Consider the following 12,881-nt stretch of genomic DNA (forward strand, 5'->3'; position numbering starts at 1 on the left):
CAGGTTCTAGTTGATTAGCAGTTTCGGTGGTTTCCCAGAGGGCTTTTCCGGCATTTATGACAGACACTCACCAGCGTAGGGTCACCTTCGGGTGTACTATTGTCGCATCCTTTCTTTTGGACTGCTGTAGACTTGCTCTGAAATTGTGTTTCACTTACGCTAGCACTTGTTTTAGTACTTTGTATGCTAGTTTTTAATTATTCGTATTTTTCATATTACTACTCTATTAGCTTCCGCACGTGCACATGGTTACGTCACCTTCGTGTGACGGCCAGCACTCCCTGATCTCGATCGGGGTGTGTCATTATGCTAATTGGTTTCACTACTTATTGTATCGAACATTTTGTAAACAAAACCCACACTTACGGAATTGCATTAATAATTAAATTGGAGACAACATCAATACTGATTAACATTAGTAGAATGGTATTTTTTTTCACCTCGACTTAGAAAGAAAAGAAGGAAAGAAATTTCTCACCCCAAGAGCGTTAAGGTGGCAAAGAGCACCAATTGCAGTACAATAATAGAGTTGTAGTTATTTGGGGCACTCTCTAAAGAGCTCGATGGAGCCCGTTTCAAACTCTAAAATGATTAACAAAGAGAAATGTTAGAGTCACTTTTTCAAAAGTAGAACACTCTACGGATTTTTTATTAACTCATATTTTTTATATAAATTTTATAATGTTGGGATAAAAAATAGATGTTAAATTCTAAGTTGACAAAAAATTTATAAAAAATCTCAATTTTAAAATAATCCTCTTAACAAATTATGGTACATGAATTTCATAGTCTGAAATATTTTTTTTGTAACAATGTTGACTAGTAGACGGCTAAACGTGTATAAAATTTTAACATAATATTGGAGGACTCTTTTGGCCAAACAAATAAGCTTATGCCACCTACCATTCTTTCAAAATTGGCAACCCATTGACATTCTGCCCTACCAATATTTTTTGGATATGTTTAACTTCATTAAAAAGACATTTTGACATTTTAAGTGAACATTCCGATTAATTCCTTTTATTTTTGTTATTCTTTTATATTTTTTGGTCAAAAAGTAACCAACAAATACACTATTTCAGAGGGGATCTTGTACCAGAAGAGAAAAAGGACAAATGAGTTGGAAAAAATAAATAAAAACAAAAACATGACAATGAACTTGGACGAAACAAAACCACGCATGTTTTTTATTACTAGATTTTCAAAAATAGGATATCTTCTATATAATAATACCGATGGTTAGAACATCGAGGTAGAAAAAAAATTGTTTTTTCAACAAATAATTGCTTTAATAAGTTAAATAATTAATTGTTTGAGATGAGAGAAATCATAGAGATCAAACCGCACTAGATTTTGGGTTCAATCTAAATGTGGTTTTGAAGCTATCTAAACTCTAAATTTATGTAATAATTTCCAACACTCTTCTCTTTCTTTAATAATAATAATTTCACGGGTGGTCTAAAAAAGTGTAAAAAGCCTATCTAATTAATGACATTAAATTATAAGCTAATTGCTACATCAAGACCTTTTATAAAAAAAAATAAAATAAAAAACCTCACAGACGTATTAGATTAAACGAGTAAAGTTGAAATCTTTTTACAAGTGACATTCTATCACAATAATGAAAAGAAGTATGTCTTTTGCACTATTGTGTTGAGTTCGACTCAACTTCCTAATTTTACATCAAAGTTTTCAACAACCATTCTTCCAAAATCGGTGAACCCATCCCATATTCAAACTCCAAAGTCCAAACTGTCCAAAAAAATCAAGTTAGTTGAAAAGTATAATTGCTTTTATATAAAGTAGATAGCCCATGAGGTTTAATCGGACGTGGTAGGTTTCAGACCATTCAAAACATCTCCCGCCGTTCTACTCCTCAACCCCCATCGACGTCGCTCCAATCTTCTTTTTTTTCCTTCTAATTTTGGACTTCCCAGAAAAAAAAATAGACCATATTAATGAGAGCCCATAATTCCAACAAAATAGAGTTGATAGCCAATTATTTTATTCATTCATCAGCTCCATACTCTCAGTAAACATCTCCTCCACACTCTCCATCTCTCTCTCTCTCTCTCTCTGACTGTGAGTCTTCCAACTCATCCATCGCTTGGGGAGTGTCATTGGGTTAATTTGCAAGCAACTCCAGTATGTTAGTCTCTCTCTCTCTCTCTCTCTCTCTCTCTTACCATGCTGCAAAGTTTTTGGGTATGATTTTCTAAACATAATTGGTTGGTTGGTTGGATGGTTTAGATAGGATACCAGGAATATGAAATGATTCATAACTATGGACTGATGAGTGATTGATGTCGTATTAAGCTACTGATAAGTTAGCACTCTAGTTTTTCTATACATATGTATGTATAGATATATAGTTGGTTTTCTGTCGATCTGCATTTTGTTAAGAGTTGAACAGAGCTCGACGTAAAACCCGAGTTCTGGGCGGATGTCTAGTTATTTTAGCAACTGCTTAGTATGGTGATTAAAAACCTTATTACCATTTCAGAAGGGTAGCTAGTCGATTAATTACAAGTAAACGTTCACTAACTTGAGGAACATTGCCGTGAATGGAGGAGTTAGGTGGGTTCAATCTTGACAAGCAATGTACGGCTGTCGTTGCTGTTGACTAGTTGTTACGTGGCATATCTAGCTTCACGATAATTTGCATTTAATTGACCATTCTACCTTTTCTCTCTCTATCTCTCTAACTGATATAGCTCATAATCGTTTAGCTTTGCATTTGTTTTTTTTTTATTGTTGGTCATCAATCCTATTTTCCGATTCTGATAGGAACAGTTGCCAAGTGAATTCAAGTTTCGTATCCGTAATAGCGCGAAAAAATATATATATCTAATGTCTTTCAATAGAGTATAAGATATCTCACATCTCACTTACTAATGAGTAAATATATTAATATAATTATCTTATTTCATAACATGTGGGAGCGCAAACCTTAGTTTAGTCAAGTTAGTTAAAGTAGTGTACTTCACCCTCTATGTCACGAAACATGCATGGAGTAGTGGTGGTTGTTGTATTTATCATTTGTACGGAAAAAATGTGAAATCATGTGGGCCATTAAGCTCAACATGTCTGTTAACCTCCTTTAATATTAAAACAGAAGTTGAAATTTCACTCTAAAATTAATAGGCTGTAAATGAGTAATCCAACTCCTTATAAGACCTTTAAATGTTTGTAATTCCCCGATATCGAATTGACACTCTCACCGTTGTTAACCGGCTGTGAGCCTCCAAATTTGGAGACTTGAATATTAGAGACTAGAAACCCAGTCTCCAAAATTTTCTCCTTGTAGTGCAAAAATGAATTAAAATAATTTCCATCAGAATAAGATCCAATCTTTTTTCTGAAGGCAATTGTATTTATATTTGGCACTTGCCTTGCAGATCAAGTAACCAGACTCAATCACTTCACATGGGAGAAGACATTAGAAGGAGTCTATTGGAAAAAGAGACAAGTGCCGGGGAAGAAGAGACTAGAGTTATTGATGGCGAAGAGGAATTGTCACTGAAAAGAAGGGTGTGGATTGAAATCAAGAAGATGTGGGTGGTGGCTGGCCCTGCTATATTCACCAGAGTTGCGTCTTTCGGAACAAATGTCATCAGTCAAGCGTTTATCGGTCACATTGGCTCTCTGGAGTTAGCGGCTTTTTCACTCGTGTTCACAGTACTTGTCAGGTTCGCAAACGGCATCTTGGTATGTTTATTTTGGCTCCCTTTACTATTTCTTTTATTTGATCTTGTTTTTCACATGTTCTTGGGGACAAATTGCAATCGGCATACCACTCTCAATTTCGTTTCGCTGTTTTTGAACTCCACAGTGAATTAATTTGAAAGAAGTTGCATTTAAAGCAGATAAATTTTTGTTTAGTGCTAAAATCTTCAGTTTATAGCAGATAAAGTTTTAAAGTTCGTGCTTGTCTCAAAGACTAGTTCAAGATCGTGTTCACTTACTGTTTTTAGTTGTATTGTTGATGTACTTCAAATGAACGAATTCATAATAATGGCTTCGAAGGTCAGCGATTGAGTATTCATCAAGTTTTCTTTACTTTATGACTTGCATATGATCTATGTACCCCAACTTGTAGCTGAAAAATGTATTACCCAACTACTTTCTGGTTTGTCATCTGTTTTCCAAATTTTAGAGGCAAATGTGAAATGAGCGTTATTTTCTAATGGCTACTGTACCAATTAGTTCACGAAGTTATCTGCTCTACGAAAACTTAACCATAACAGCTAGGCTTTTCCATGTGATCTGACTGATCGATGTTTCTGAATCTGTTACTCTACAGCTTGGCATGGCAAGTGCGCTGGAAACTCTCTGTGGTCAATCGAATGGTGCAAAACAGTACAACATGCTCGGGATACATCTTCAGAGGTCATGGGTAGTACTGTGTGTAGGCACATTATTCCTTATTCCTCTTTGCGTCTTTACAACCCCCATTTTTGAGGCTTTGGGCCAAGCAGACTATATTTCAAAAGTTGCAGGATATATTTCTCTATGGGTAATCCCTGTGCTTTTTGCCTTTGTTGTATCATTTACCTGCCAAATGTACTTACAAGCGCAGAGCAAAAATATGATCGTTGCATACGTGTCAGCAATTTCAATTGGAATCCACATCTTTCTTTGCTGGCTTTTGAGTGTGAAATTTAAGTTTGGGGTTCCCGGTGTAATGGTGTCGACGATTATATCATATTGGTTACCCAACGTGGGTCAGCTTTTGTTTATTCTGTGCGGAGGATGCCCCGAAACATGGACAGGCTTCTCGATGTTAGCTTTTACTGATCTCTGGGATGTCGTCAAGCTTTCTATGTCATCCGGCGTTATGCTTTGGTAAGAATTTCTATTTGTTTCGGCTTTTATTTTGCCCCTTATTCCTTAGGTTTCTTTAAGCGTGCACGTATAAGTTATAAATTTACTGATTTCGGTCATATATAGTTTCTGCATGGAGGCCTTATGAACTAGGAGCTTTCACATAGACACAAATCACATAACTGATATTCATTTACAGTCTTGAGCTTTGGTACAACACAATCTTGGTCCTTTTAACGGGAAACATGGAAAACGCTGAAGTTTCTATCGATGCCCTATCTATTTGGTAAGTTTTAGTGCCTTCCTCTTCCTTGTGAATCTTAATCTGTGATCATCCAACTGTTTCCAATGCTAAATTTTCCGACATAATTGCAGCCTCAACGTCGTGGGGTGGGAAATGATGATATCTCTCGGTTTCATGGCTACAGCAAGGTACTTATTCTCGTTCTTCAGAAGATTGTTCTCTGCAAACGCGATGAAAATTATATAAGATCTTCATCCGAGCAGTGCCTCACTTTTGAATATACGCTTTGTTTTCTTTGACACATTCTTAGAACTTCATATGTTTTTATGTAATGTACTGTTGTACTGAAGTGTGCTTGATATCTTTCACTAGTGTACGAGTGTCAAACGAGCTTGGAAGAGGTAGCTCAAAGGCGGCAAAGTTCTCGATTGTAGTTGTTGTGTCGGTATCACTCGCCATTGGATTGGTGCTTTTCGTGCTTTTCTTATTCTTGAGGAAACACCTTGCATACATTTTCACCAACGATGAGGAAGTAGCTGACATGGTTGCTGAATTGTCTCCCTTGTTGGCCTTCTCCATACTGTTGAACAGCGTTCAACCCGTGCTCTCTGGTACTGTTTCCGTTTCTCTAAAATACGCAATCATATTATTTCGCCTAGATTAGGTAGGTCGATACCATGAAGAAAACAATTTCCTTCTGTGTCTTCAAGTACCAGTTGATTAGTTAACCAAGTATATTGCAATTATCAAGAACATTTCTTGTTTCCGAAGGAACGTATTATAAATCTTGAAGAGTTCATAACGTAACGAATCTTTCATCGACAGGAGTTGCTCTGGGAGCTGGATGGCAGAAATACGTAGCATATGTGAACCTAGGCTGCTATTACATTATAGGGATCCCTGTTGGAGTTGTGCTTGGTTGGCCTCTAAAAATGCAAGTCAAGGTAAGCTACTCTCTCTATCTTCTTCTCACTCAATCTAATTTTTGTTAGGGTTTGTTTGGGGTCCCCGATACTGGGTTTTTGAGACTGCAGTCCGATGCATGTTTTGTGACGTTGAAATGGTTATCGAACGAGCCCCCTACCAAATCACTTCAATAGTCGTGTTTTCTCTTCGATTTGCTCTTTGCAATAACTCATTTTATCAATCCTCTTCTGCAGGGTGTTTGGATTGGAATGTTGTTTGGAACACTTGTCCAAACTATTGTGCTAATGATACTCACCTACAAGACTGATTGGGATAAACAGGTAGAATTAATATTTGATTGTTTTCTATGCATCCTTCACTAAAATTAACATGACATACTGAAGAACCTTTCTTCAGAACCAAGAGTCTAAAACATGTATCAACATCTACAGGTAGAAATAGCTCGTAACCGCGTTAGCAGGTGGGGTCAAACAAATAACGGAGAATCGAACCCCGACACAAATAACGGAGAATCGAATCCCGACACATGAAGAGATGTCTGATTTTTATCGTTCTTCAGTTGTTCTAGGCCCACCACGAGAAAGACGCACAGAAGTAATACTTCTTGCGAGCAGAGGATCTTTTGAGGATTAATTGTGTTATCCATTTTGCCTTTCATTTTTCTTTGATTCAATCGACTTTCGTTATGAAATTGAAGGACATTAGAGCATTCTTAACGAAGTGGAGTCAAGGACTCTAGATACCGCTAAGCCAAATAGTCATTTGCAGTTTTCGGTGGGAAATAAAGTGGCCATTGGCGTTTTTTGGTCGACAAACAATAGGATAATTACACTAAATTTTTCTTTGATTCAAACAAGTTTCATTTATGAAACTGGACGTTAGAGCATTCTCAACAAAGTAGAGTCATGGACTCTAGGTACCGCTAAGCCGAATAGTCATTGGCCCCTTTTTTTGGCGGTAAATAAAATGGCCATTGGCATTTTTTTTGTCACAAGCAATAGGATAATTACACTAAATTTATTTAAAAAGCGGGAAGCAGTAAGACGGAACAATAAAATCCCACAAAGGTGAGGCGTAGAAAGAAACACATGAAACTTGGACCAAAACAAAGAGGTTCAATCCTCCCAGATGGCTCGAAGCTCCATATCATAGCCAAAAATGGCTTCCGAAAGAAAGGGGGAGAAAAAAATGGCCCATCCTCCGACCCAGTTGTGCCGGAGGACAGGGCAAACCATCACGAGACAAGACTTTAACCGAACAGGGCGGGGAACCCGAAATTTACCGACCCCTTCATCAATGAGAAGGGAAATATTAATGTCATAACCTTGATGATGATATGGCACTTGGACGAAAGAAAATTACATATGTAACTTTACTTTTCAGATAGAAATACAGATGGTGAGAGCACTAAAGTTAGAAGTTTACAAAAGAGAGAGGGATCATCTTCTCAACAGATTGTATGCTGGTAAATCCTTTACACTGGAGACATCCTCGAGTGCAAGCTCGCGTTCCAACTGACTTGTCGTAGACTTCATAACATCCTGGAAAAAATTAAAAACAGAATCAGAATAAGAATACAGTGCTTTGCATCTTAAATTCATGAGCGGAGTGACAATGATTTACATTGAAGTCCATATAAGAAGCACGCTTTGCGAGCCATTGAGCATCCATCATCTGGAAGGCTACACAATAAAGGTTGTCAAATGCCATCTCATCTTCTTCAAGCAGTTCGAGAAAACGGATTCCAGCCAAAGTAGTTGGCTTTGCTGCAAGAAAGTATATCCGATTATTTATTTATAAACACAGCATCAGCATTCAGAATTTGATGGAGGAAACAAAGAACTCTTCAGATAAACATGCTAAGCTGACGCATTCTTGTCAAATGGTTAAGATCGTCCATCCTCTCGCTTAAAAATTTAACGGTACCTGATTGAAGATCCAACATTTGTGCCAAGACAAAAGAAATATTGATGCCAGCTACAGCAAAGGGATATTCCCAGTCAGCTCTAGTTCCATCTTGTTTGTGCAACAATCTCTGGAATGATTCCTGTAATAGGATCAAATCAGAAACTCATTAACCCTTTCATGACTTCTGCGGAAACATGGAACAAAATGAAAAACTTAATTAAAATAGAAAGTCTTGCACGCTACATTCAAAAGAAAGCAATATTTTGACACCCATACGCATTAAAGCATTGAAAGAACAATCTTTCTATGTATATGCATCATGTATGCAATAACCTACAAGTTTTGAACATACGAGAGAAATGTAAGACAGAATGTCTTGCAAGCATGATGCTGGGAAACAAAGAAGATAGGCAGCCAGACTAAGAAAGTAAATCTGAAGGGAGTGGTATTATTCCGGTTATAAGGTATAACAATAAGAAAAATCAGCATCTCCTTTGAGCACTTAACCCAACAATCCCAGCATCAAAAGCCAAAAGCATTCCTCTCATGTAATAGAATGAACTCAAACCCTTCTTTTCTTTGACGCGAAGATAATGAAGGGTACTAATTCACCAAAATATAAAAAAGGGCAAGACTTCCAGTTTATCAAAGGGCTGGCATCCAAAATAGCACCAATATCTGCATTGATAACACCACTACAAATGTGGGACACTGAAACTCTACCCTTGCTACAATATTTGTCGATATTTTGTAACTTAGAGCACTGAATCTACTGATATCTCAGACAAGGCCGATACTTTCATCCTTATCACAGAGACTTTCTCTAAAAGTCAAAGCACTGAGGAAAATTTCCAACTTCAGAACCATTAATATTTGTGAAACCCAAAATTTCAAATGCAGCGAGGATTCTCCACTCAGCCTTGCAATGAAAGTTTACTTGTGTAGTAATCAGTGTTCATTGTAAATCATAAAAATTTGGATGGCTCAAGCTTAATAAATTAAAGGTTTAAAAACAAAACACGGGATAAATCTTGAAGTAACAGGAAAATATATCAAGGGCATACAATTTTTTTATCTACTATTGAGAGATTTATTTGCTAAAATGAAATAGAACCTACCAGCCTATTATAATTGAAAAAATAAATTAAGTTAGAAAGAGACAAACCGGATACTGCTGAGCAAAAAAGATAAGATTCTCCAATGATATAAATCCCCCACCTCTGCAAATAAAGTTTGAAATTTCTCATTATCATTTTCTTTCACAAAGGAAATATGAAACAAAAATATGTGACATCACGATACTTTCATCTCGTTTAAACTACACACCTAAAATCTGTTGAAGGGTCTGAACCTTGCCAGCCCATCTGTTTCCAAAGCTCTGATTTAAGAGGTGGGAGCTCCTTATCCGGATAAGCCAGCCTCCATAACTGTAAGAGCGCATCCTGCAATTAACAAACTCAATTTGTGTTTAAAATTGAAACAACAAAACTAAATTGATTAATTCAATGTCCAGTAATAGTACAAACAACTCTTCTATTTTTTTTTTTTAAATTACTTGGACATTGTTTATCACCATAATCAATTTTCAGTCCAGAAAAATCAACTATGAGAAGTTTGTAAAGTTTTAAAACCTGCATGGCTGCATCCAAAATTTCCATTAAACTCACAGGAGGAGGTTATCCTAAGGTACAATATAAAGAATATATAGAATAGTATCATTACAAAAACAATGTTCATTATTTTCCCAATTTCTTCATGGCGACTGCATCCAGAATTTATATGAAAAGAATACCAGGGATGCATGCACATCTTGGGACAGGACTAAAGTTAAACAAACCATCTTACTGTAAATACTTACATTTGTCTGAACAAAGAGCACAAGTTTAGACATTTTGGGCATGAAGTCAACCAAAACAAAAGAAAACAATGATAATAATAACCCACAGTAAGTGTGATACAGTAGTACTAGTAATACAAACAGAAAAATGATCAAAATGCTGTGAAATGGGAAAAAAAAGACATACTTGATGCTCCACACGAGAACCATCAAAGGGTACTTGAAGCCTTTGTCGTAGATATCTGAGTCTTGCTTCCTAGAGGGCACAAACACCCATACAAGTGAACCTCATATTCAAAAAATATATATTATACAATATATACACTTCCGTGACGCAAAAACAGTATAAAGCATTGTCATTCCATTGTTTCAAACATCAATATAACAGACATGTTCCCGCAACAACTAAAAATCAAATTGGAGGGTCACGATCAAAGAAGAGATCTACTAGAAGGAATTACACCATCCTCCAAGCCCAGAATCAAAACAAAATGAAAAGCCAAATAAGAAACTACCAGCTTGCAAAGCAATTGGAAACCGGCTTCTAACGACAGATTGTAATTTTCATCACAAACCCACCCATTAGTGATGAAGTATTCTACAGTCCTTACTCTGACCCCCAAGAGTTAGTAAGCCAAAGTTATCTTTCACAGTTCCAAATTCATAAACTTAAATTTTAAACCAGCTCACACTCCTTGAAAATATAAGATGATAGAGATCTTTTAAATGAGACCACACCCCTTGAATATAACCCAAGAGAAAGAAAAAAAATATCATAAAGGTAAAGACATTTCATTTCTCAAAGGTTATAAAGATCATATCATTTCATTGGACATACTTGCAGAGGACTAAGGGGAGGAGCAAACAACTTAGAGCTTTCACCATTTTGTGTAGTTGAAGAGAAGGTCAAAAGCCGACCAATAAGTGATCCAGATCCAAGAACAATATTTGCTACAAAAGAGAAAACCAGAAAAATTAAGTTCCAAAACAAAAAATATATTTCCACTGTATAAAATACAGAACAAAATTCACATAGTATGAACAGTAAAATGATCACGATCTGAAATATGCAGAATCAGCTGTGTCTTATCAAGTTTAACTATATCGAACTCCTCAACAGAATTTTGAATGATCCTCAGGGTACTTTAACTCGTCCAATGAAAATATTGCCAACCTTTAGGACATTTCAGTAACTTAACACTTGAAATTCGATGAAATCATAGGATGACTGACCAGGAATCATATCACTTAATTAAATGGTTGCTTATCAAGTGGGTACCTTTCTAAGAATGATTCCATATTTTGAAACTTCATAGTTGCTGTTTATTTGGTGAGATCATGTTCTAAAAATCTAGCTGTATAATGCCCCATCACTTATGGGCAAAGTTGAGAAAAGCTTTCCAGTAAAACGGTAAAGTCTTATTGACAACAAAAATCATGAATACCTAACCACCGTGCCCACTGCGCAATCAACTGAGAAAACAGAAGGGTCCAATGGAGGTGTTCCTTTCTCCGCTCGTCATCCCAGATCTCTTCAAGCGTCGTTTCCTGTGGTGCATCCCAGAAAGATATCAATCACAAAAGGCCAAAAATAACTATTACGGAAAAAAATTAAAAATCCTATCCTCCATTTAAATGAACAAATAAAAGCCTCACCACTGCACGCCTATCTGAATAATTTCCCAGTAGAGGCACATTAAGTTCATCTGACTCCGAGGTCTCCAAATGCTCTATCTTTTTCGCATCAACATCCCCATGATGAAGCCTTTTCCTCAAAGTTGCCGACGCCATGGCACTTCGTATATAATCAGACTGCATTTCCAAACAAATCATCTCATCAGTCGCGTTGTTACAAGCCAAATGCAGCATCTTTCACACACTGGCAAACAACCCAATACCAGATTCTCTCCAAACTTCCATTAAAGCTAACAACTTTCCACCCAATCGAAAACCAAATCACAAACCCGTAAGCACATACATCCCAACCACTAAATAAGTGCAATTTCAGACGAATCCACTACTGCATACAGTCCCAGAGCTACTGAGAGTCTGAGATACACCCACAATTTCAATTCCATAAACCCTAACACTGAAAAAACTCGGACTCAGTTCGGAATATCAAATGGGTTTGTGTCATCTTCCAATTCAGCGCCATAAATCAAGTTTACATTAGCAAAAACGAAGAAATACCAACAAATCAAAAGTTGAAGAAGAAGGAGAAGACAGAGCATTGCTGCCTCACCTTACGTTACCTATGGCTTCCGCAGACGACCCAAAACTGAATAGCCCTTCGTTCTTCAGTGATTTTTGTGCTGACAATCAAATCGAATAGCTTGCTCTTCTGTATGTGACTTTATTCTTCAACCAAAATTCTGAGAAATCGAAAAATTGTATATCTATCGATTCTGCGTATGTGTGCGTTTATTCAGAGTATTGTATTGGTGAAGACGACTTTCCGAATCCGGAGTTTGACGCCAATTCAATGCGAGCACAGCCGAGGTGACGTGCCCATAACGTTTTAAAGTTTGCAGCTTTTTTTTTTTTTTTTTTTTCTTTTTTTGTTCTTACTTGTTTTATCTTAGATTAGATTATTTGATTTTAATCTTAACTATTTAATTTCTCGATAAATTAAGTGAAGGTTAAGGATTTAGCTTATGATTGTCTGAAATGATGATTGTATTAAATATATGTTAGTATTGTATTCAATTTCAGATGTTGAAAGTTTGAAAGAATTGAATTTTTTTAGAAATTGGATGCAGTTACTAATTCATGATATAGCATGCATAGAACGAAAACTCATTCTCGATTCTACGACAATTTGTAAAAAAGCCTTTCATTTGCTCATCTTCGGTAGACTAATTTTAAATTTTATTCTTGTTTACATGCCCATGCATTCGGACAATCTTTCGCTATACACGAAAAGTAATTAGTTTTAGTGTGGATAGCATCACCCTTAGTGTTATTATTCCACTCATATTATAATGTATGAGTATTTAAAAATGGAGTGTATAACATTGTCGCCTACGTATACATAACACATAGAATAGTTCGTTTGGAAGTGCTTTTTAAAATATCTGAAAGCGGTTTTGATGAAATTGACTTTGGGTTCGAAAAACAATTTAAGTGCCTTTTGGAATAAGT

At 36.3% G+C, this 12,881-nt stretch overlaps 2 protein-coding genes across 4 annotated transcripts; one reads left to right on the top strand and one right to left on the bottom strand.

Annotated features, from left to right (window-relative positions):
* Positions 1-1,803: 1,803 nt before the first annotated feature.
* LOC137712669 (protein DETOXIFICATION 21-like) lies at positions 1,804-6,711 on the top strand. 2 transcript variants are annotated; one of them, XM_068451796.1, is made up of 9 exons: positions 1,804-2,149; positions 3,399-3,708; positions 4,304-4,845; positions 5,024-5,110; positions 5,200-5,256; positions 5,441-5,679; positions 5,894-6,012; positions 6,229-6,315; positions 6,427-6,711. In XM_068451796.1, the coding sequence occupies exons 2-9, from the start codon at positions 3,427-3,429 to the stop codon at positions 6,523-6,525; spliced, it is 1,512 nt and encodes a 503-aa protein (XP_068307897.1). In that variant the 5' UTR covers positions 1,804-2,149; positions 3,399-3,426; the 3' UTR covers positions 6,526-6,711. The 2 variants fall into 2 exon arrangements, with proteins under 2 accessions (XP_068307897.1, XP_068307896.1); XM_068451795.1 differs by having other exon boundaries at positions 1,808-2,145.
* A 634-nt stretch (positions 6,712-7,345) lies between these two features.
* On the bottom strand, positions 7,346-12,230 carry LOC137712670 (uncharacterized). 2 transcript variants are annotated; one of them, XM_068451798.1, is made up of 10 exons: positions 11,993-12,230; positions 11,397-11,552; positions 11,186-11,288; positions 10,579-10,691; positions 9,928-9,996; positions 9,230-9,345; positions 9,069-9,123; positions 7,922-8,042; positions 7,619-7,761; positions 7,346-7,536 (listed from the first exon to the last, which is right to left on the bottom strand). In XM_068451798.1, exons 2-10 carry the CDS (start codon positions 11,529-11,531, stop codon positions 7,435-7,437), a joined length of 957 nt encoding a protein of 318 aa, XP_068307899.1. In that variant the 5' UTR covers positions 11,532-11,552; positions 11,993-12,230; the 3' UTR covers positions 7,346-7,434. The 2 variants fall into 2 exon arrangements, with proteins under 2 accessions (XP_068307899.1, XP_068307898.1); XM_068451797.1 differs by having other exon boundaries at positions 11,983-12,230.
* Between the last annotated feature and the right edge of the window lie 651 nt (positions 12,231-12,881).

Source organism: Pyrus communis, chromosome 13 (assembly GCF_963583255.1).
Source record: "Pyrus communis chromosome 13, drPyrComm1.1, whole genome shotgun sequence".
NCBI classification, from domain to species: domain Eukaryota; kingdom Viridiplantae; phylum Streptophyta; class Magnoliopsida; order Rosales; family Rosaceae; genus Pyrus; species Pyrus communis.